We start from the raw sequence: 23047 nt of genomic DNA, 5'->3' as shown, positions 1-23047 counted from the left end.
ATACCTGAAATATTTAAGTGCAAAAAGCCAGGGGTAACTAACTATGCTGGCAGTCTCCTTACCTGGCCTCTCCAGTAGCACTTTCCAGCTGGTTGACCCAGGCTTTGTAGACCTCAACAGGGTTTGTGTTGAGGCCTAAGCTCTTGTCCTCAATGATGTCTTTAATGACTGGAGCCAACAGCTGTCTGAGGGTGTTGTGACCACGTGCACCTCTGTTGAAGCTCACCACCATCTTGATAACTGTTGGATTGCCTGTCACTATGTCCTGGATCTGGTCCACCTTAGAACTGAGACACGCAGAGAAGATAGTAAAGGACTTAATAGGCACTCATTTACTGTTAGTAGTAGGTTATAGTTGAGTAAAATAAGTGTAAACTAGCTACAGTGAACTTTCATGGTATAGCATTATATGGAGCCACAATACTCACTTGATTTCCTCTTCTAGAGCAGTCTTGAAGAGTTTGAGCAGCAGGTATTCCTCTCTCTGGTTTGAGGCATAGTTGTAGAGTGTGAAGATCACAGTGTCCATAAACTTGGTGGACTTGTTTTGGGGCATCTGGAAAATCAGCTTAGCCAGGTAGGATGGATTGGTCTAAAGAGAATGGAAGAGAAAGCAAGCACAGTGTTAGGCGACTAGAAGTGAAACTGAATGAGTTCATTTAAAGTTGATGAGGCAGAGTAATGCTTCTTTCCCAATGGTTTGGTGACACTGAAGTTGTCCTTTACTGTCTATTGAAAACCAGCCTGCATTTCAGCTGACTTTAGAACCAAATGTAGTGGAAATTGGACACTATTCCCCCACTATACCCCCCCCCCCAAAAAAAAAAAAAAAAAAAAAAAAAAAAAAAAAACAACCCACGGTGGATGAATTATACAAGTTGCATCTGTGAATTATCTACAAATATCTTCCAAATAACTTTGGGAACAGCAGTATTTTGAGTCTTTTTCAGTTGAAATGCCATGACTGGTTTTATATCAGGCACTGGGCGAGTGGAAAAGAAATCAGACACATTTTTCATACCTGTAGTAGATAAAAGAGATGTTGGTAGGCCTCGAGTTTCCGTCTTTTGCCTTTACTCAGGCCCTTAATACCGAGTCTGTCTCCTGCCATCGGGTCATCTTTACTCGCCTTATTTTTCTTGCTCTTCATTTTCTTATTATGGGACACGACATCCTTTTCAAAGAAACAAAAAGTTAAATAGGAGTTTGGCTGGATAATAGATAAAGAAACTTCTTCAGATTTTAGTATCAACAACATTTTACTCAAACTATAAATGATTTCAACCCATTTTTATTAACTTTCCGTTTTCCTGTCACGTATTAATTAGAGGTGACGGCAACCTGCAGAGTGATCCTGTTCTTCACTAGCAGTCCAATCTTTATATCCATTAGGTTCAAGTCTTTCTCCATCTGTTGATTGGAGCGAATCTTTGTGACTACTTCCTCCCGAAGCCGTGTCACTTCCTGCTCTTCCTGTAGATCCAGAGGGCTCTGCTCCAACAAGTGGACAAATTTACGCACCACTGACAGAGGAGGATCCTTGGCTCCAGCTGAGAGTTGGTGTAAAAAATAAAGTCAGCAACAAATGCAATTTGCAAGTTTATCCTTCATCATGTTCTGCATTTACATTACTGTCTGTGCTTGTCAGCTGTGTTTTTCATATTATATATATTATCATCAGAACTGAACAATATTTTTGGCTTGACTGTGAGGAAAAATTGGGGGAAGAAAATTGCAAATAATGTGGTTGTTCAAAAATTTGTGACTCGCTGTAAGTTGCAATCCTCTAAAACTGGCGAAACATGCATCAAGACCATAATTTCATATTCAAACGCAGATCTAAATTCTTTATGACTCACTTAGCGTCCTGTAGTCCTCTCTGGCTTTGTTGGCCTTCAGAAAAGCTTGGATTTTCACAATTTCTTTTTCCTAAACACAAAAATGAATCAGAGTTTTAGGAAGCATGAAAACAAACCCAAATCCTGCACCTGAGTAATGCCAATGAAGTATTACTTACATGATCTTTGAAGAACTGTTGCCTCTGATTGTATTCACGTTTTGCTTTCCACATCTTTACAAAAGACTGGATCTAAATAAAATAAAGTATTTAAACAGTTATAAAAAAATATATACCAGGCGTTTGATGCAGCAGCTATGTTGCTAATGTTATTCACAGGTCAATTAGTGTTAATAAGTGTTAAAAATCCCAATTAATATTCTCCTGTTTCAGTCTGTCATTCATAACAAAAATAATTCATCACCTTGACAATGGAAGCAACATTTTTCTGAAGCAAATTCATCCTCTCTTTATACACTTTCCTCTGTTTGTAACCTTTCCAACAAGCCTGTAAAAAAAAGGAAAAACTGAGACAAACATGTACAAGCAACAAGTTCGGCATCAGCTTCACCACAAATCAGTTTATGAAGCTTAGACATGAAGTTTAGACATCAGTTTTCTAAAGACATTGTTGTCATTGTTGGTTTGTCTTCTAAGAAGATGCAAACAAAAATATGCAGTCAGTACAGTGGTTGTAATTTAATGTAAGTATATAGCTACCTTTGCTTACGATTTGTTTGTGCTTGGATAAGCCCTAGACATCCAGAATCAATGAGGAATATTTGACTAATTACTAAGTACACTTTATAGGGGTTCTATAAGCTACCTGCAGTTTTATGACATGTGGTTCTTGCTGATGCAGATACTCCATTCTCTGGACGTGCTTCTTCCTGACCAGGTAACCTCTGACTCTCGCCTGCAGCTTGGTCACAAAGCACTCATTGGCCAGCCATAGCTGTTCCCTGTTATACTCAGCAGTCACACAGGTCACCACATTCTAAGGGAAAAACCAAGCATACCCCACAGCAGCATGAACATTGTCTGTTTAGATGCAATCCAAGTATAAACAAATCTCAATGAAACTACTGTTAAAGTAAAAATGAAATCAGCCCAATCAATGGGAAATGTTAATAAAGCTTTATAATCAAGGGGTAGCACCTGGATTTCTTCTTTACTGAGATGTCCGCTGTTCTGTTCAAACCCTTCAGGCTCCTCCCAGGTGCCCTGTTCAGTTTCCAGGTTATAGAAATAGTCATATTTGTCCTTGATGCAGTGTTTTACCCACACACCATCAGTGCTGCCTGGAGGAAAGCAGAAAGTGCTTTTTAAAAAGTCTGTTGGTGTAAATCTGACACAAATTCTCAACTTCTCACTGGAGTTTCTTGAACAGAAAGCACACTTGCTGTCCCACAGATGTAAATCCTGTTACCTTTGGCAGCACCGTCTCTTTGTTTTTGTGAAAGGTCATCTTGGTACGTGTCAGCACATTCAGGAAGAACTACTCTCAGGCCTACACTGGGAGCCTGCAAAGCCTCCAGTGTATTCTGGGAGTCCCCCTCATTCACTGTCTTGTTAATATGAGCTACTGCTCCAGACACTAGCAATGCAAAGCAAAAAGAAAAACCACTGGTGTCAGCTTCACAACGCTATTGGGTCAAATAAAACAACAGTATACAGTAAAAGTACAACGTGAACACACTGAGTAGTGTACAGGAAAATAAATTTAAATGAATTAGACATCAAATGAATTACATTGACATTTTTTATTGTTTTTTTCAATAGTTCATTTCTACGTCCGCCTCGCTATAGCAACAAGAAACACTGGATAAGAGCATCTATAAGGCATTATGTGACAGTTATTCATGGAAACAAATCGCAGATCAATTTGAAGAATTAATCAAGCTTTACGAGAACATACATGCGAGAGCCTCCTTTTCATCCTGGTTGGCTGTCAGTATGGCCTCTTGGATTTGGTCCAGCCACAGCACTGCAGATTCATCACCGGAGCTCTACGATCAGGAAAAAGAACAAAGATCATTCCTCTTCATTTCAGAAGACAAAACTCAAACTCACTCACACAAGGCGTTATTAGTAGCTTGTTCATTGTTTCTAAAATATTTAAAGCACCCCGAACCAAAATAATGTGGAAAGTTTTAAGTTTGTGTACATTTACTGTACCTGAAATATTTTCCAAAGTCAAACTGGGATTGTGGAGATATTTAATAGAGATAATGATCGCATTATAGAGAACCAGTGCCAGGAACCAGTCGAGACAAATAAGGAAAAGTTGACAAAAGATGACCTGCAACCATATCCTAGCCCACCACTTAAAGCAATGACCTCAGTCTATAATGGGCTCAAAAGTCACAACAAACACAGCATGTTTATTCAGCTTGATCCTTATGTTTGTTCTCAAGCTAATTTTAGACAACATCAAGGGGTGCATCATCGACCACAAGACCATCAGGAAGGAAGTCGCTGTTTACAAAAGACTGAAGCAGTCTGAAAGTAAAGACATTACTTGTGCGTTTCACGCACTCCTCATATATTGAGGGTGTCATAAGAGGTAATATTACATGTGTGATGTGATAGTGCAAGCCAGAAGAACATAGCAGTCCTTCAAAAGCAGCACAGCATGGAGGCAAGACAGGAAGAAAGAAAAACACTGTCCTGGGAAACCACTTTACTAAATGACCATCTTCAAGCACACATTTCACTTCCTTTATTGCATTCATGATGTAATTGCTACACATTTTATGTTGTCTGAAAACCAGCTTCTAATTCACTAGGCTGACAAACACTAAATCGCATTTTAACAAAAGTAATAAAACCAAAACCAGTCAAATGTCTTAAATGAACCAAACTCCTTGGACAAACACGATAAACAGCTCTGTAAACCATTAAGTAGTTTTTTCCCCCACTCCAGTGATTCAGAGGGCTGTGACTGACGCAGACAGCAGGGAATTCAGTTTTCAAGTCCAGGCAGGAAACATGCTTCTGTATACACTGCCAGGAAGCCGAGTTTGAGCTCACACCATTATCAGCTCGACCGCTGCACTGAAGAGATGCAAAACACAAAGTTTTACTGGTGGAAAACTCCTGACAAGAAGCAACACCAAGAGGGCTGAAGCCTAATTAACTGGGAAATACTGGAATATCAACTTAACGGTGACATGTTTGACCTCATGCCAGGACTACTCATTTGCTTGATGGCAGTGCAGACCAATCAGCTTGATGGTAAGTTTCTCAAGTTAACACATTACTAAAAGGATAACTCTTTTAAAAAATAAAATGCTTAAATCTTGTAGAAAAAGTACATTTTGGTATCCAACAACTGGGAAAGCTCTTTTCCCAACTCAGACTCACAAAATAGAAAACCAAAATTACTTCTTAAAAAAAAAAAAAAAAAAAAAAAACCCTTCAGAACATTTTGGTACAAAAGAAAAAAAACTTTTTGCATGAAAGTTGTTTTGAAAGTGTAAAAACTGTTTTCTACTCTTTACAGGAAACAAAAACAGGACCAAAATCCAACCTCACACAGTGAATCCAAGGACCTTTAAGGCCGACTATAATAACACAGGCAGAAACTTGCATGTGAAGCCAGAGGATCCAGTGACAGCCTATACCACAGGGGTGCTCAGCACCTGGGTCATACCCTCATCATACATCCTGTCTATGCTGGTGGGCATCCCCTCCAACGGCTACATTCTGGCCTTTCTCAGAGTCCGACTCAGAGCACAGTCCTTTTCCACAGTCGTTCTTCACCTGAACCTGGCGCTGTCTGACCTGCTGCTCCTGCTTTCCCTTTCGCTGCGTGTTCACTACCACTTCAATGGGAACAACTGGATATTTGGGGAAACCTCCTGCCGGCTGATTACGGCTTTGTTTTACGGTAATGTTTACTGCTCAGCTCAGACCATCGCGTGCATCAGCCTGAACAGCTACCTGGCTGTGGTCAAACCATTCATGTACAGGAGGCTTGCTACGAAAACACTGGCAGTGTGGACGTGCTTGGTTATATGGTTCCTGTTCGGGGCTGCTGTTGTGCCTGAGCTCCTTGTCAGGCAGAGTTACAACATCTCCCAGCTGGGGATCACAACATGTCATGATGTACTTCCCCTAGACGAAAAATCACACTCCCATCTGGTGCCATATAGGTTGATGCTTATCTGTCTAGGCTTTATAACGCCCTTCCTCTTTTGTATCTATGCCCATGTGGCTGTAATTTACCATCTAGGTCAAAGTGCTTGTGACTGGAAGCCATTTATCAGAGTCAGCACTCTGGTTTTCAGCATCTTCTTGGTGTGCTTCTTGCCCAGCGGCGTCCTGCATATGGCCCACTACATCCGCCTGTTTTCCGGTGGGGACGACAGCCTGTATGGATACTTTAGAGTAGCTGTGTGTCTCTGCTGTTTCCACAGTTGTCTTGATCCCTTCCTGTGTATGCTTATTTCCAAGACAGCGGCTTCAGAACTACAATTTATTTCTCTCCGCGAGATATCTCCGAGACAAGCAGTTATGACGTGATACTGGACATATATACAAAAAAAACAAAACAAAACCCAAGCCTCCGTACTGGACTATTGTTGGAACACAGCAGGAAGTCACAAGGGAAGAAAATGACAAACTGAAGACCGGACATTGTGGTTAACATTAGGCTGTATCCACGTTACATCCAGAATCAGAAACTGTTAATGTGGCCATAGTGTTATTTGTTTCCATGTTACTAAAAACATGTTTTGTGTGTCATGTTTTGTTCATCTTTTCATTAAAATTATATCCAAAAGTCAACAATACTTTTTGTAAACGATATATCCGTTACTTTAAAATCAAGATGAGCAATTCAGATAGATATATACATGACCTAATGTAAAGAAGTGACATAGGATAAAAAACTGCTGTATAACAAAACTAACAAGACAAAGTTATGACACATGGTTTAAATAATGATTCATGTAGGAAGTGGGGGTGCTTACTGAACCTGCTTTGCTTGCCCTTTCCTTCCAGGGGGAGTCCTCTACCTCCTGATCTTAATCATCACCCCGTGCCTTCTCCTCCCTCTGCTTCTCTGACAACACATCACCCACGCACGTAGGGTCTCAGGGGGGACATGAGCTGCATAGGTTGGTAGGGCCATTCACGTGGCTTTGCTGGCTGTGCAGTCATATGTTTCTCATTTTTAATTACCACACAGTAAGGGTGGGAGATATATCAAATATACTCGATGTATTGCAAGTTTTTCCACTCACGATAGTTAAAATGGCTTTATAAATTGCCATGGCAATATTAAGCTGTCTGCATGCAATTCCCTGTGAGTTTTTTTTTTTTTCCTCCCACATGCTGCACAATCATTAATTCCCCTCCCTCCCAAACAGAAAAGTTTCTACCTGGCGCACTGCGCTGAGCATGTGTGTTTATATCCTACCAGACGAGCGAGGGAATGAGACTCGCTGAACAAAATGCGGTAATTTGCAAAACGTGCCGTAAACATTTGCCGCAAGAGGTAGCAATACCACGAATTTATTCTACCAGCTGAAAAGTTCTCCACTACAAAATTAAGACTTTTTAAACTCCACATGTCAACGTCTCCCCACACACCAAAGAAAACATTAAATAAACCAGCTGTGATACCTGTGACTGTTCTATGTCAGTCGTTTTTATAGTCACTATCTAGACTTTTGTTTCTGTAATTTGAGGTCAAATTTTTTATTTTATTATTTTTGTGTGTTGTAAGCACAAAAGAGCACCTTTTTAAATTTCAATTGTTTTACTTTGTCTTGTGAATTCTTGCTTGACGTCTTTTGTTTGTTGAAGGTCGAGTGTTGACCACAGAATGAGTCATTTATGAAAAACCTCTGTGTGCAACTGATGGTTAAAAACAAAAAAAACAACAACAACAAAAAACGTTAAAATAAAACCTTTCAATTCATTCAGATTTTTAGTGTTCAAAGTAGAAACACCCCCCCCCAAAACATTGAATAGTCCATTTGAATGAGTGGACTGACAGTTGTCATAGGCATGTGTGGTCTTGGATCTTCAGTTCTCTTGGGGGGGGGGGGGGTCGTGGACGACCGGGGTCTCCTGGATCTTTGACTGAGAGGCATGTTTGTCTGCCTTTTGCTCTCAGGAGTGTACACAGACACTCACATCCTCTCTCTCGCCTTCTCTTCCTCTCTCACAAACACACATATACAGCAAAATTCTATATTTGTGTCCCTCCCTCTGTTTTGTCTTTCAGTTGCTGCATATCATTTAAATGTGTGCTTTGTTAGCGAGTTGGAGACCAAAATGCCCGTTTACTTCACCCTTTTTTCTATCTTTCACCAACCTGGCGTCACCCCCAGCTTAATACCCACACAGATAATAATATGAATAATAAAATAAAATGAATAATGAACCAAAAACATTTACAAGAGTCTATGCCCCTCTTAGGAAAGCAAATGTGCTTTCCACAATAAAGCATTCAGACCATGATTCTGCTTGCTGCACAGGACAGGTTTAAAAAAATAAAAAATAAAAAAAAACTTACAAAATGAATAAATAAACAAAATAATGATTCGTTCAGCTATAATGACGTTTTCCACAATATCTAGCTGTGGATGGTGCAAGTATATTTTTCTACTCAAATTCGAAAATAACTAAAGAGGTGTTCGCCTACCTGGCAGAGAAGTTGTTTGGTATTTTGAAGGACATCATGGTAGTGTTTGGCTGTGGCTGGGTTCACCCCCGACAACTTGGCTGTAGGGAGGAGGAGGGCTGCAAGGGTCTGCTCATGATCACCTGAGTTTAGTGCCTCATTGATCTCAGCTATGGCTATGATTCCTGTAGGTGGAGGACCAAAAAACAAAAAAACAAAAGCCTCTCAGACAAGTTAAGAGCACAGATTGTGTTTCATTTTTCAGTGTAAGACGATGCCTAAAAATCTGTTCTAAGGTTTCAAACATCTGTGTAATTTGAGAATATTCCTGAAACAGTGGGAGTATTTTGAGCACCTTTACATCATGTCCACCTCAGCAAACTGTGTAGTTTTACGCCTTTTTGAGCCTCAAGGAAATTATTTACGTTTGAGCAGTTTGCAGTTAATCGTTTGTTATTCTCAAAATTACAATTTAGATTGGGTGTGATATCGTAGCTTGACTCAGTGTGATGTCTGATATGGTTCTCTTAGCAGACAAAAGCACTTTAAGGAATCACCAGCACCTTCAGGTTTCAGTCCAGGCGTGAGTAATTGTCACATGTCTGTCTGAACTGTACATGTCTGTGAGCTTCTACATGCCTCATCTCTCTCTACGTACAACATATCGCCGTATGTTACTCAACAAAAGATCACTGTGTATTAGTTACATTTACAGCAAGTATCAAATCTCCTGCTTTTATTAAGTGGCCAGTTCTAGTTTTGTTATGTGCAGATATGTCCTAGCAAAGTTTAGAGAACTGACATTGTTTTACAATGTAAGAGGAGAAACAAGGAGAAGCCTAATGATTCATTCAGTAGTCACCAAATTGCATAGCAAATTGATTAGCTGCACAGGACAAAACACTTGCTAAAATATGTAAACTAGAAGAGGAAATCATCAAGACGTTCTTACGTTCATGCTCTTCTTGGACCTGAACATTCACGGTGTCGATGCATTTCTGGACATCATTCCAGGTTAGAAACTCTTGGCCCGTGGAAAGCGCCTCAGCTCGCTCTTTGATAAGCATGTCAGAATACCTGAGGAAAGAAGAACTTATGTAACCAGAAATTGTTTGGATGTGCAAATACATTATAACTTAATTTTTAAGTCATAAATAAATAAAAGAAAAAACTATGACATTACAGCAACAACAAAACACTCATGGGTGTAATTTTTGGTGTCCTCATAGTCTGCCCACCACAGCACAGCTGCATTTAGCACTTTAGCACCACAGCTGAGAAGACAGCAGTGTGGAACCAAGTGTTGTCTGTATTGTAAACTGATAACTTTGTGAAGCAAATCGTTAACCTTATAAGCTTATAAGTGACCCGTCACACAGTACAGCAGGAAAAAATGTTTGAGAGGAGCCAAAAGTCACACCAACCTGCTACCCATTTTTAGACATAAACTGATTTTTGTTCATGTGGTGCATTCAATATACCAAGCAACTAACAGACTAGAAGAAAAATCATCATACAGAAAAAAAAGCTCTGCAGATTTTATCTGGTCAAATTAGTTTTTCTCCCCCTCAAACAACCACCAAAGGGATTTTGGGTTTCTTCCCAGGATCAAATTGGGGGTCTTTCTGTTGTTAGGTGAACGTGTAAATCACTAAAAATTCACATATTGTATGTTCTTGTTAGTATAATATAAATTAAATGCTATTAGGTTAAAACTACCACAATATGGTTTAACTGTTATGTTTAACTACCAGGGATTAGTTTTTTTTTAACTATTAGCTGCTGCACAGAGTGACCGAGATAATTAAAGAGTTATTTATTAGCAGTAATGTTGATAAGAAGTTGGGTAAAGTAGTTATATATTAAAAACTGCCATAAACTTGTATAAACATTCTGCAATAAATCACAATAACTCTTCTTTATGGTCTCTGTGTCGTTTCCACAGCCTGACTTAAAAGTAGATGAATCCACTAAATGGGAACACTGGGGAGGGGGGGGGGGGGGGGAAGGTGAGTAAACAATAACACTTCCTTTTGCTTCCTCATCTATCCTGCGGCTATCTTACCTGTTAAGGTTGTCTTGGTCTATGTTGGTAAAGCCCAGAGGAGAGTCTGTTAGCTGCTCAATCACAGCCTGTGGGTCTTTGGTGTCCAGCACTTCATTCAGCACTGCGACAGCTGACAGCATCTCTACAGCTACACTCAGTTCCTCGTGGCTCAGTCCAGACTGAAAAACATAAAATACTGGATCAGAAAATTGTTGCCTGCAGAGTGTGTGTGTGTATATCTATCTATCTCGCTGACCTTATCAATACCCATCAACATCCATGTGCACAGAGTAAAAGTCTGAAACATGCCTCACCCGTCCCCCTTGTAGCTGCAAACTGAAAAGCTCAGCCTGGTAGAGGTTGGCAGCAGTTTGGTAGACAATTGGCAGCTGTGCCTCCGGGTTCATCAGCTCCTCCACTGTTTCCAAAGCATTGCCCAGGCGAATGGCTGTATTGATTCTTGCAACTGCTTCAAGTTCTGATTAAGAAAATGACAACAAAGTCGTTTTACATTATAACTTGGAATCAATTCCCCAAATGAACGAAAACAGTATTTCGTACAACCTTATACATGATGTTCTGAAGGACCTTTAAGAACCCATATTAAATACTTATCATGAGTCGTATTTGGGTGATTAGCTAGTTTGATTTTTAACTCATTAGTAAACAGCCCGAAGTTACAAAAGCCACTTACTTCGTTTCTCTGCTTCAGCAAAGTCATTGCAGGAGCTGACAACTCGCTGAATCTCTTCCTTGTCCAGAATCTGGACCCTTCCACCTTCCTGAAGAAGAAACATTAGAGTACACTAAGCAGATATCCAAAAAGACCCCATTAAAGAAATGGCTCGTTTTTCTTTGCATTTTGACTTGATTATTTTTTTTTTAATCTGAAGGTGGAGTTAGATATTTCATGTGAAAGCAGGCCATTGCTCACTTGTAACAATGCTTGGATAACAAGAAGACCACAAAGAAAATCGGGGAAAAAAACAAAAAAAACAAAAACAAAAACAAAACAGTGTTTATTAAAGAGGTGAAAGTCAAGTCTGAAATATGGTCACCTGTAAGTGTAAATGTAGATTTAACATGCTCCTCATACGTCAACAGGATTGTGTGCATCCATTTAGTAATTAATTTTCTACTATATATAAACTGCTGGAATTAAATCCAACAACTGAGCAAACAAGCTCTGACTCTGTATACCTTAGATTTATGCTGACAGTAGTTGGTAAAATGTTCCAGATACCACCGGCTGTTTGACTCCTGAACACCGAGCAAGGCCAGCACGTTGAGCCTAAGCGCAGCCAGCAGAGCAGCTTGATCCTGGCTCGACACAGCATGATTCACCTGCCTTATAGCTTCCTGGGCTGGAAACAGGAAAAATAAAGACAGTGAGCAGATTCTTTTTAACTTTAATTTAATATTGTTTTGATTAACTGTGTAACTGTGCTGCATAATCTGATTTAACAGATGTTTAGACCTAATACCCATAAAGGCCCATCTCACACAAAGACAAAAACATCTGCGACACATGACAGTGTTTAAGTGAGAATGTGTGTAAAGCAAACATAGGGAAGCTCTTACTGTTGACAAGATCAATGCATGTCTGGATTTCGTGTTGATTCAGCAGCTCCTCATAAACATCTCTTTCTTCAGCAGCAACTGAGGACCGCTAACAGAGGGAGACAAAGAAAATATAATCACATTATATGCATATAATTGTTAAAAAAAAAAAAAAAAACAAAGCGCACTATATTTTAGCAGGTTGTATTTACTGCCTCCCATTCTCATTTACATTGGTGTGGTAATATCAATTAAAAAAAAGAAAAGAAAAGCTAGTGCTACTGTTTGCACAGTGTTTGTAAAGAGAATGGGAGGAGAGGTGCTGGATGGCGTGGAGCGTTAGGTAAATACAGCTTACAATGCAGTCACTGGAATGTGCTGGCAAAGCCTGTAGAGCACATCAGCGCAGGCAACCATTTTCAGATGTCCGTGCAGTTCTCGAGTTAATATAGCTGCCACATACATATCACACTTATTTATATTCCTTTGGAAAATGTCTCAAATAACACACATGATTCAGAAATTTCTAGAAACTACATTCAGACGTACAGCTCTTAAAATCTGTCTGTGGTCAGCACGTGTGCTCTTGAACACAGAAAACATGTCAACCTCAGCAGCAGTAAGAGGTGTAACTTAATCAAACCTGCTTACATGGTTCAAGGTTGGTTCAGGTTAAAGGGGTGAGGACAATTTTAACGAGGCTGAAGATGAGTTGCATTGTTTTATTTTTTCCATCTAAAAAATAATTTAAAAACAATTATAAACCAAACGGTGGCTCTAAAACCAAGGTGTGAACAGTCGATAGAAAATATTGATGGATCCCCTCCAAGATGATGTTTTCCCAAAGTACAAACCTTATGAGTGTTTATAACACTCATAATTCCTTTGCCTCAGTGTACGCTGGTAAGCAATCAGAATTGCCTATTCTCAGTCTGATACAGCACAACCTGTTTTATGACTCAGCAGTCCAGTCTATTCTAGCATGCAGCTACATTTTAAAGCATTAAGACTCCAGTGTAGCGCTAGCCCTGCAGCTAAGATACTAAATAAAAAGGAAAAAGCTCCAAGAGATCACTGAAGTGTTTGTCTTCTCACCCTCCCTGAGGACTGATCCCGCTTGCGAGACTTTGTCTGACTCAGTGTGTCCTGATATTCTTGGGCCAGAGGTTCCTGTGTGTTCCTCAGCATTGCGTTAGGATTGTTCAGGGCTCCCATTGTGACAGATGCTTGACCTCTATCAACCGCTTCATTGATGGCAATCACAGCAGCATGTACTAAGGAAAAAAACAAAAACAAAAAAACATGGATTTAGTGGAGGATATCACATATCAGATCAGATAACTCTGTTTACTTCAGTCAAAAACAACCGAGTGGTTAAAAGATCACAAGGTTAAAAGATCACTCACAGGCAGCTTCATCAATTGACAGCTCATTGGCCAGGATACCTCCAATTTTACTGAAAGCTGGCATCTGAATGCCATACTTTTCCAGTTCACTCCTCATGTTACTGATCTCTTCCTCTGTAAAACACATATTACTGACATGAGAAACAGCTGCGACACAGCACATTGGAATAAAAAAATAAAATAAACAACAACACAAAACATACAGTTGGGACAAATTTCTAACCAGTATAACTGTTAAATGGGGCATCAGAACACTAACAATGACTGTTAAAATCAATCTGCCAAAACCCTAAAATAAATATTTCATAACGTTCAAAAAACTAGTTAATGATCAAGTGATATTAGAACAACAGACCCCTCACACCACACATGAGGAGAGTAAATGTCCTTTGTTAGAGGAAAATTAAGATGAAGACATGTTGCTCTTAGAGCACCATGACAGTTGCTTGCAGGAGAACATGGGTACACACGAGGTGCCATCAAAAAGTTCAGGGCCTTGCCCCATAAAAAGCTAATAGCTCCCCCACTTTTTAAATCCAATTTCCCCTTCACGGTCATCGTCCTGCTTTTAGGGCAGCTGCAATTTATAAATTGTTCCATTTATGGTCCCATTACTTGAGTGGATGATCATCACTAGTGATAAGAGCCTGATCTCTGGTAATGAACCATTGGTCATAAAATTCTGCTATAACATGAAGAACACATGGGAACCGTGTTGTGTTGTACCATCACGTGAGGACTAACAAGCAAAGTGATGCAGGACTAATAATATGAATGTAGTATGAATGATATTGTGTGTTATAAGGTTTGTGCTATGTTTCACTTTCAGGTGATTTATATGGTAGATGGTTACCTGTGAAGTCCACTTTCCCTAGAAGGTCTTGAATCTGTGGTGCAATCCCCAGTTTGTACAAGTACAAGCTGGAAAAAAAAAAAAGACACAAACACATACGATGTAAGAGTTGTGCAAAAAAATAATACAAAACACTGTAGATCATACCATGAAAATAAAACTATTTTTTCGATCAAGATTGCTTCGGTATCGTCTTCTCTGCAGTGTCACACTTACACCACAAGGGGGTAGCACTGTCTCAAATTACAATAAGCACTGTGACAACACTAAGCAGACTCAGTGCACTACCTAGCAGATAAATTTAACAAGGAGGTGACTGGAAACTTCATAAAACTTTCATCTTCCGGCAGGTACTGGGTAACTGGCAATGAATTATAGATACTTAAGGGAGGTCTGGCATCAGTACAGCTCTGAATAAAGGAGTTGTAGTAGCTAGTGGTTGTTCTGCCCTTTGGTCCCAGCATGTGTAAACATAAGATGCACTCTGTCCTTGGCACAGAGAGGTTTGAAAGAGACCATCTAAAAATCTGCTTTTACAAAGGGTAATTTTCCAACATGCAGGCAGCTGATTCGGTCTGGGATACAAACACAACAACAGCTGACTGGGGTTAATGAAGGTGGCTGATTACCAGCCACAGGGGTTAAAGACGATCAGCTGACTAGCTTGGTGGATTCCCTTTTTTTTTTTTTTTTCCAAAATCTCTACCACTCTGAGAAGAATTAAAACATCTACTTATGAGGTCAGCATTGTACCTAAGGAGGAATAACATTCAATGGGAACTTGTGGGACTTGAACTGGATTTGCAGGAAGGAAGAGCACGTGTGTGCATAACGGGAGGAAGGAACCCAATTCTCAAAGGACCTCACCAAAACACTACAGAGAAAACAAGGCAGGCAGCTCCCATAACCACTCCCCAAATGTGTGCTTAGCTGACTGGATGGTTTAGAAAGTCAAAGTCATTTAGACTAAGTAAGCAAGGGCCTACAGCGACGCACAAGCCACAGAAAAAGACCACCAACCTTTCACAGGAAAGCAAACGTAAAGTTAAACACTGAAACTAAAACTAATAGTATAGAGTGAATATAGCTGTCTATAGCTCAATAACAGAGTCTGGATAATATATATAGCATGGCACACCTAAAGTAACACACAAAACCTCCTTGTGCTACTAAAGTAGAAACAATGTTTTCCAGTTTCTGTTTCATATCATTTACTAAGTACCACTTCTGCTTTTGATGTATAGATTGGAGGTTAAGCTTCATGGACACACTGTACAAATGTGGTCAGAAGTTTCCATACGCTCACCGTGGTCATGAATATCTTGGTATTTGTGGGATTTGAATGATTTCTTTAATGAGCCTTTTGAACTGTTCTTTTTCCAGGGGGAATGATTGCACAGCATACATCTTAATTAAATTTAGAAAACAACCACGTCAACAAGTTTGAAATTATTTTGGATTTTCTCTAAAAGAAGATTAAGTAAATACAAATATATACATACATCCATACATACAGCCCCACTAGTATTTGATTAAATGCCCTTTGGCAAGTTGCACAGTGACCAGATACTTTTGGTAGCCATCAACAAGCTTCTGGCATGAGTCTGGCTGGATATTTGACCAGTCTTCTTAGCAGAACTCACCAAATTCATTTTTAACTGGTTGGATTTCTGGCATGAACCTGGCTTTCAAGTGTAGTCCACAAATTTTCAATCAGGTTGAGCTTGGGTCTTTGGGAAGACCATTCCAGAGGTTTAACGCCTGCTTTACCCATTCTAAAACACTGTCCTCTTGGATCATCAGTTGTGTCCAATATTCAAGTTTCAGTAAAGCTTAAGTGTTGATTCTCTCAGCCCATGGTCATGCAACTTCACTGTGAACAGGTGATACTGTTGTTCCAGCATTTTCCAGTTCTTGGCAGGCTTGAGCCTTGGTGGTTTCTGGGCTTTCACTTAACATCCTAACCAATTTTCTTTCATCTGACGGTGACAGTTTGGGTCTTCTTCTAAATATTGGCAAATCAGTTACACATCAAAATAACTTGTACTCGCATACAGTTGTTTAAACTGATGATCTTAGAAAATGCAGTTGTTTAGAAATGGCTCCCAGAGACCTTACCAACCTGTGTCAATCTACAGTTTTCCTTCTTTGATCTTCATCAAGTTCCTTGGACTTTCCCATTGTTCTTAGCATTGGTTAATCCAGTGAGTGCTGACAGACAAATTATTTTATGCTACCAGTTGAATAAAGCATGACCATGAAGTTAATAGGCCTTGGCTTTGTCAAGTTAGAAGAAACTGAACCTTCAGCACTATTTATTACAACAGATAGGTGAATATATTTACACATTTGAGCCTGTATGTATTTCTGACCTGGCATGGATTAGAGAATATCCTAAAACAATTCAAACTTGTGCAACCGTTTTATATTTTTCTTAAAGTCATTAAAAACGTATTCTGTACAATCATTACACCCTGGGAGAAAAACAAACAAACAAACAAAAACAAAAAAAAAAAAAACAGTTTAAGGGAATCAAGAGCCTAAAATGACCATGATCATGATATTCATTCCCATCATGATGATGTGTAAACATCTGACCACAAGCATAGTAGTTTTATGATCTGTCGATAAATTCTGTCTGTAGATACAAAATAAGCACTTCATTTCCAATTCAAACCAAAATGTTTGGTTTAGTCCAACACAACCCAATCCTAATTAAATAAATAAATAAATAAAAAATAAATGTTAGCAAAAACAGTATGTACTAGTCCATATAATCTACAGCTGCGCTGTATACATTGTATGGACTTGGCACAATGACATCACCTATAATCTTGTGTTGGAAGCCTTGAGCTGTGCACTTCTGACCTTCGCTATTGCATGCTAGGAGAGTGGCTTGTTAGTTACATGGTTGTCCCAACCTAATCCATTCCCTGCTTTATTCTCCTTTTAACTCAAAGTAAACATGATGTTGTTTTCATTAGTTCATCAAGACACCACGGAAAGAGGTCATGGATCAACTGAGCATTTGACTTATATCGAGGTTTTGCAGAAATGTGACTACTAACCATGTGACATTAACTTCTCTGCCATTTTGGACATGTGACAAGCGTGGTGACAATGTTGGATCATCCATGACCATCTGGCAACCACTGGTCATAAGGGAAAAATTCCCAACACTGGTTGCGAGTGGTTGTTGGAGGTTGATAGTAGTCGATGGAAAAAAAAAAAAAAAAAAAAAAGATTGCTAAAGTCATGGCAACCACCTGTTGCTAGGGTAAAACGTGTTTTCCTCAACCATGTAGAAAAGTCCTCTTTATGATAGCTTTGGTTGTTAGCACAATGCAGCAGTCATAGTTCACTTCCAAGTGAAAAGTGCGACAAACTGGAAATGGAGAAGGCTCCCTTTTAATTAAAGCTTAAGCCTCAGCAATATAGCAAAGATATTTCCACAAGCACAATTTTTAATATGAAGGGGAATTCCTCTCTATTTCCAGCTTGTAGTTAGCCAGTATTTGATTAAAAAAAAAAAAAAAAAGAAAAGAAGAGAAAAACAACAACAACAACAACAACAACAACAGGCAACCGTGGCAATCTGCTAGCATCCAAATAAATCACTAGGTGACTTTTGGTGCAGCGCCTTTTTTGCAACCAATTTCATTCATCAACAGGTAGAAACCCCCAGGAACCACCACCAACCAGTCAGGGAAGAAACTTTCCTAGCAACAGGTGGTTGCATCATGTCCAGTATGGCAGACAGAAATGTGCACATGAAGTCACATGAGAAACTTCAATTTCCACATTTTTTACAACCAGATGAGTTGCCCCCTGGTGGTGATTAGAAAGAATGCAGACAAAAGTCACATGTCTTAAATCAGCTTTTCACTTTGGAAACTATGCACATCTTTTATATACACTATAAATTGCATTCATTAATTAGGCAACATTGTACAGACAAATGTAATGCTGCCTGAATCTAATCTGGCCCTGGCTCATAGTTTAAACCCTAACAGACAGATACCACCACATAGTTTTTAGGTCAAAGACAACACTTAGGTCTGCGTTTCATGAAATGAAACCACACTGAACATTCAGGTGTAGATCCTTCAGGAGAACCCAGCCAGGGGAACCCAGCCACTGCACGTACATGAAGATAACAGATGAGCGACCAATTGTGCTGTCAAAATAGATCCTTTCAGTCGTACCTCAATGCATGAATGCAGTATACCACCTTGGGCATGTTTTTGCGATCGTACACATCTGTCGTCTCAGGATAGAATATCTGAAAGCAGAAATCACCAGCAGGTATCAGTCACTCTTCTTTTATCAGGGTCTTGACACTTTTCATTCTGCTACAATTTAACAGGACCACATGTTCCTGCTTTTTTTTTTTGTTTTGTTTGTTTGCTTTTTTTGGGGGGGGGGGGGGGGCTCTGTCTCAATAATTATCTTCATAATAACACGAATGATGCATTTAAAATCAACATTGAATTAAGAGGTAGGAATAGCTGCAAGTAATTTAAAATAAATAAATTAAGACTAAAAGAAAATTAAATGAATGAGAGGTAAAACTTGAGGGGGTAGGGACAAATAAGTAAATACTTCTGCCTACTCCTTTTCAAACAAATAATGGAACGATATTTTGTAATGATTGTGAAGGCACATGTTTGAAATGTTTGAAATAAAAATGAACTGAAGACTAGAAAAAGCCAGTAGTAGATAACAACTTTATCATATTCTTATTTCCAGGATGCAGTTTATGTTTTTATTTCCAGTCTTTGGTGTTGTGCTATAAATGATAAAATATGAGTAATACTGCTCTAGCATTACTCCTACACATTCATTATAATTTATTGGAGGTAAAAATTAGGTGCCATGGTGGTTTCTGATCTCTAACATGAACAAGTACAAACCATAAGCCAGTGTTCAGATATGTTATGGTCTTAAATAGAAAATAGGACCTTTCTATACAAACTTTTTTCCCTTTTACATCATGCACTTACAAACTTCCTGCTCAAATAAACTCAACTCTAAACTTTTAACGAGTCTTTCTTACTATAAAATTTTTTTTTAATGATTGCATAATCACATTAACCTGCATTTATGCATCGTTAACTTCAGTTATGGCATTTTCTCAGTCATGTTCTCGCATTTCAGATCGTTCCACTTAAAGTGTGACAAATGTGAAAGAGAACTTAAAGTGTCTTCAACAGCTGTACAAGCCCCTTACCTTAGGGAGGCCCACTGACTCCATGGCTCTGAGCCACTGCACTGTGTTGTCAGTGTGTCTGAAGTGCAGTCCTTTACTCTAAAGATAACCACAGAAGCACAGATATTTAAAGGGATGAACTACAAAAAAAAATGAGCATTTATATTTAAGGATTTATTGCAAAGCATAAAATATGTGCAAGAGCTGAGCTGGTCTGATGGCCAAATCTCATATCGAGCCCTGAGTATAATATGGCAAAATACAAACATATCTATACTTTAGTGTAGCAGCAGAACAGCTGCAACAGCTTACAGTTAGCCCTCAACACTGGCCTGTCACATCTCCCTCTTTCCGGTTTAAAACTGCTTTTAACTGCCAGGAAGTACCTGGGAAACAGTCATTCTGCCTTTTATGATGAAATCTGAAAGTTCAAAGTTTTTATTGACTTTTCTTAAACAAGTTCAGTAAAAGAAGAGAAGCCTTACCTTATAACGGGACTGATCTCGGTCATAGATCCTTTTCTCTGAAACCATTTTTGGTGCAAAAAAATTGGCGAGCTTGCCAAGGTAGACCCCATTCCTAAGTCTTTCCTCCAGTTCTGTGGTAGGCGGCAAGTCCTCCTCTAAGCAGGCCTCCATCCATCTGAGCAAACACAAATATGAAGCTCAGATGTCAAGTGCATCTCACATACTGATCTCTTGGAACCAAACAGACCCCAATGAACAGCCTGATGTTAATTAAATCTCAGAGATTTTCAGTATGGTTGACAATTACATAAAATAGAGAGAGGACATAATGATGTAAAACTGCAGATTAAAAGAGTATAAAGAAGAAAATGAGACTAGTCTACAACATTAGTACACAGCAAATCACACTGACGCATCATCTCATTTGCATTGCATTCTACATAATAATTGTGACCTCTTGACTTTCTTTGACCTATTAATTGTTTAAATTCCTTTTATCGCATTAATCTACACTTAATACCACATGATGGCAACGCAAGAACAGAATTTAAACATTTTCTTTGCAGTTAAAATCAAGTCAAACTGTGATAAACAACACTTGCAGGTCTGATGGAACTGACTGCTTTGACTTTAATTCTGAGCACTGTGTATGGAGGAAACCAGGGACAGCTCATCTCCTGCACAATATCATCCCAACATTGACGCATGATGGTGGCAGCAACAAGTTTGTTTTTCATGAGCAGTGACAAGAGAAGTGGTCACAGGTGAGGGAAGAGTGAACAGAGGATAGTAAGGTGGTGAAAAACCTGTTCCAGAGCGCGAAGGACTTCAGACCGGACGAGTGATTAACCTTTTAAATCTAACAGGACTGTGACCTTAGGCACACAGCCCAGACGGTGTAAGAGTATCTCAGGGATAACACTTTGGATGCCCTTGAATGGTCCAGCTGTATCCCTGAACTGAGATCTTGAAATGGTGGTTTACAGGCAGTCCCTACCTACCTTGACAGAGCTTAAAATCTGCAAGAGTCTGTAATAACTTATAAATTTCCCATTTTCAGTATGGAATATTGAATATAGACCATGTAAAACAAGTGAAAGGTTCTGAATACTTTATGAATGCACTTAAGAGTAAAACCTTTAATTTTCATCGCTAGTTAAATTAAACTTGCTTTCCCTTAAACATTGCTATGGTTACTAGTCTGTTTACCCACACATCTGATAGGGTGCTGTTCAGATATTAAGTGGCTAAATGCCTACGTGCAGTCAACAAGTCAATATTGAATTTTCCTACACCTGCTGAACTCTCACACACAAAAAAAAAAAAAAAAAAAAAAAAACCACAATTATTTATTTTTATCTATATCTATCTATCTATATAGAAAGAGAGAGAGCGAGAGAGAGAGAGACACACAATGTTCACAAGAGCCATTGCTGCTGAAATGAACTTGAATTTTTGTTGATTAAACAGAGCAACAAAGTAGCCTGTTTATGTGAGGGAACTGGCAAATGTTACAGGCAACACCCACACAGAGGCCAGCATGCTTTAGGAAGGGGGCTGCACACACATTTCCAGTGTGTGATTAGAGGTGACCAGTCAGGGGAACAATGAAGGAAAAACATTAATTAAAACAACCTAATACTACTTCAAATCGTCTAAATTCAAAACAGCACTACGGTTAAAGTTTAAAAGTTGCATTTTGGCAAGAAAAAAGTGTGTAACGATGGAAAAGATCACATTTTATTCTCTAGAGGATGGCAGAGGTTTTGAGAAAGGTGAAAACGAATAACTGAATAGAAAAATATACAGTTTATATCAGAATTAACTTGCCCTCCTTTTATGCTGATGTAATTTCCCTTTGAGAGGTTTAGCAAAGCCTTCAGGAACGCAGTCTCTGCCAGACTATTTCCAGGGACATCAGGAAAAACCTATTCCAAAGAACTAGTGAATGATTTGTGAGCATGGTGAATCATCATGATCGAGGACGTCTGTTACACATTATCTGACTGCTTACAAGTGACACTAAATTTACTGTTATGGTCTCCTGTCCTGGATGTTACAAAGTAAAAGAAATGCGTGTGTAATTTATTAGCTGTTTGCTCATCCCCATACACTGAATTTACAGTGTACAGCACGCAGCCATCTAACCTGGTCATGTTTCAGTTATGGGTTTTATTTATACCAACAACTCCTGCCTCCTTTCAGGCTTAACAAAAGCAGCAAAGCATTACTTCCCACATGCATGCAGAGGACATCTTGTTTAGGTTAATTAAGGCTGCGTGGGTGCTTCAAGGATTCAGTGTGGCAAATTATCTGTCAGCACATTAAGGACAACAACCACACACACACACACACACACACACACACACACACACACACACACACACACACACACACACACACACACACACACACACACCCAGTGGAGTGTGCAGGCTATAACCATGAGGAACAAACATTTGTATAATAATCTTAAACAATGCTATAGCTATCCCTTTATTTTTAAAGGGAATGCCTAACCCTAACCCCTAACTTAAATCCCACCAATAAGAAAAATCTTTTTAATTATACACTCGATGCACTCATCCTTTTCCGGTCATCAAATGATTTAGGCACAATTGTTTTAAGGTGCTTTTCCCCTCTTCAATAGCTCTAACACAACAGAAACAAAGTAGCAGAGATGCACACTCTAGCATCTAAACCTGCCGCTTCTTCCACCCCGCGTGGGTTCTCTTCAGATATCCCAGCTGCCCACACAAAGTCAAAAGACGTGCAAGTTAAATTACTCCTAACCAGTTACTCTGTACTGGCCACAGGTTTGAATGTGAGCATGAACAGTCGGCCTGGTTAGGATGAATGATTGAATGGATGCAGGGATGGACTGATATTATACAGGACTGTTTGTTTGCTTCAAATTGCCTACAGGGAGATTAGAGAGCTCTCACTACCTCCCTGCACCTAAGCTTACACATTCAAGATTTTCCACATACTGTGCAGTCCTACTTAGTGTTGTGCTATTGCACAAAGCCTC

At 39.3% G+C, this 23047-nt stretch overlaps 2 protein-coding genes across 3 annotated transcripts in view; one reads left to right on the top strand and one right to left on the bottom strand.

Annotated features, from left to right (window-relative positions):
* The window catches only part of iqgap2 (IQ motif containing GTPase activating protein 2), a 36365-nt gene that overhangs the window by 7213 nt on the left and 6105 nt on the right, over positions 1–23047 (bottom strand). For both annotated transcript variants that reach the window (XM_040019147.1, XM_040019146.1), the window contains 24 exons: positions 20035–20191; positions 19571–19648; positions 18546–18622; positions 14341–14408; positions 13488–13601; positions 13177–13355; positions 12103–12190; positions 11722–11885; positions 11216–11303; positions 10836–10999; positions 10540–10700; positions 9427–9551; positions 8496–8659; positions 3756–3846; positions 3267–3434; positions 2996–3138; positions 2664–2834; positions 2262–2345; positions 2018–2089; positions 1860–1929; positions 1342–1550; positions 1022–1174; positions 429–592; positions 63–287 (listed from right to left, as the gene is read on the bottom strand). In XM_040019147.1, the coding sequence (XP_039875081.1) occupies positions 63–287; positions 429–592; positions 1022–1174; positions 1342–1550; positions 1860–1929; positions 2018–2089; positions 2262–2345; positions 2664–2834; positions 2996–3138; positions 3267–3434; positions 3756–3846; positions 8496–8659; positions 9427–9551; positions 10540–10700; positions 10836–10999; positions 11216–11303; positions 11722–11885; positions 12103–12190; positions 13177–13355; positions 13488–13601; positions 14341–14408; positions 18546–18622; positions 19571–19648; positions 20035–20191 (3177 nt within the window). The remainder of the gene's footprint in view (positions 1–62; positions 288–428; positions 593–1021; positions 1175–1341; positions 1551–1859; positions 1930–2017; positions 2090–2261; positions 2346–2663; positions 2835–2995; positions 3139–3266; positions 3435–3755; positions 3847–8495; positions 8660–9426; positions 9552–10539; positions 10701–10835; positions 11000–11215; positions 11304–11721; positions 11886–12102; positions 12191–13176; positions 13356–13487; positions 13602–14340; positions 14409–18545; positions 18623–19570; positions 19649–20034; positions 20192–23047) is intronic.
* On the top strand, positions 4767–8426 carry f2rl2 (coagulation factor II (thrombin) receptor-like 2). Its single transcript, XM_040019150.1, has 2 exons — positions 4767–5074; positions 5343–8426. The coding sequence occupies exons 1-2, from the start codon at positions 5011–5013 to the stop codon at positions 6362–6364; spliced, it is 1086 nt and encodes a 361-aa protein (XP_039875084.1). The 5' UTR covers positions 4767–5010; the 3' UTR covers positions 6365–8426.

This window comes from Simochromis diagramma, unplaced genomic scaffold, assembly GCF_900408965.1.
Source record: "Simochromis diagramma unplaced genomic scaffold, fSimDia1.1 OVJJ01000822.1, whole genome shotgun sequence".
Taxonomy (NCBI): Eukaryota; Metazoa; Chordata; class Actinopteri; order Cichliformes; family Cichlidae; genus Simochromis; species Simochromis diagramma.
Note: the sequence above shows the minus strand (reverse complement) of the source record. Positions and strands in the feature narration are given on the sequence as shown.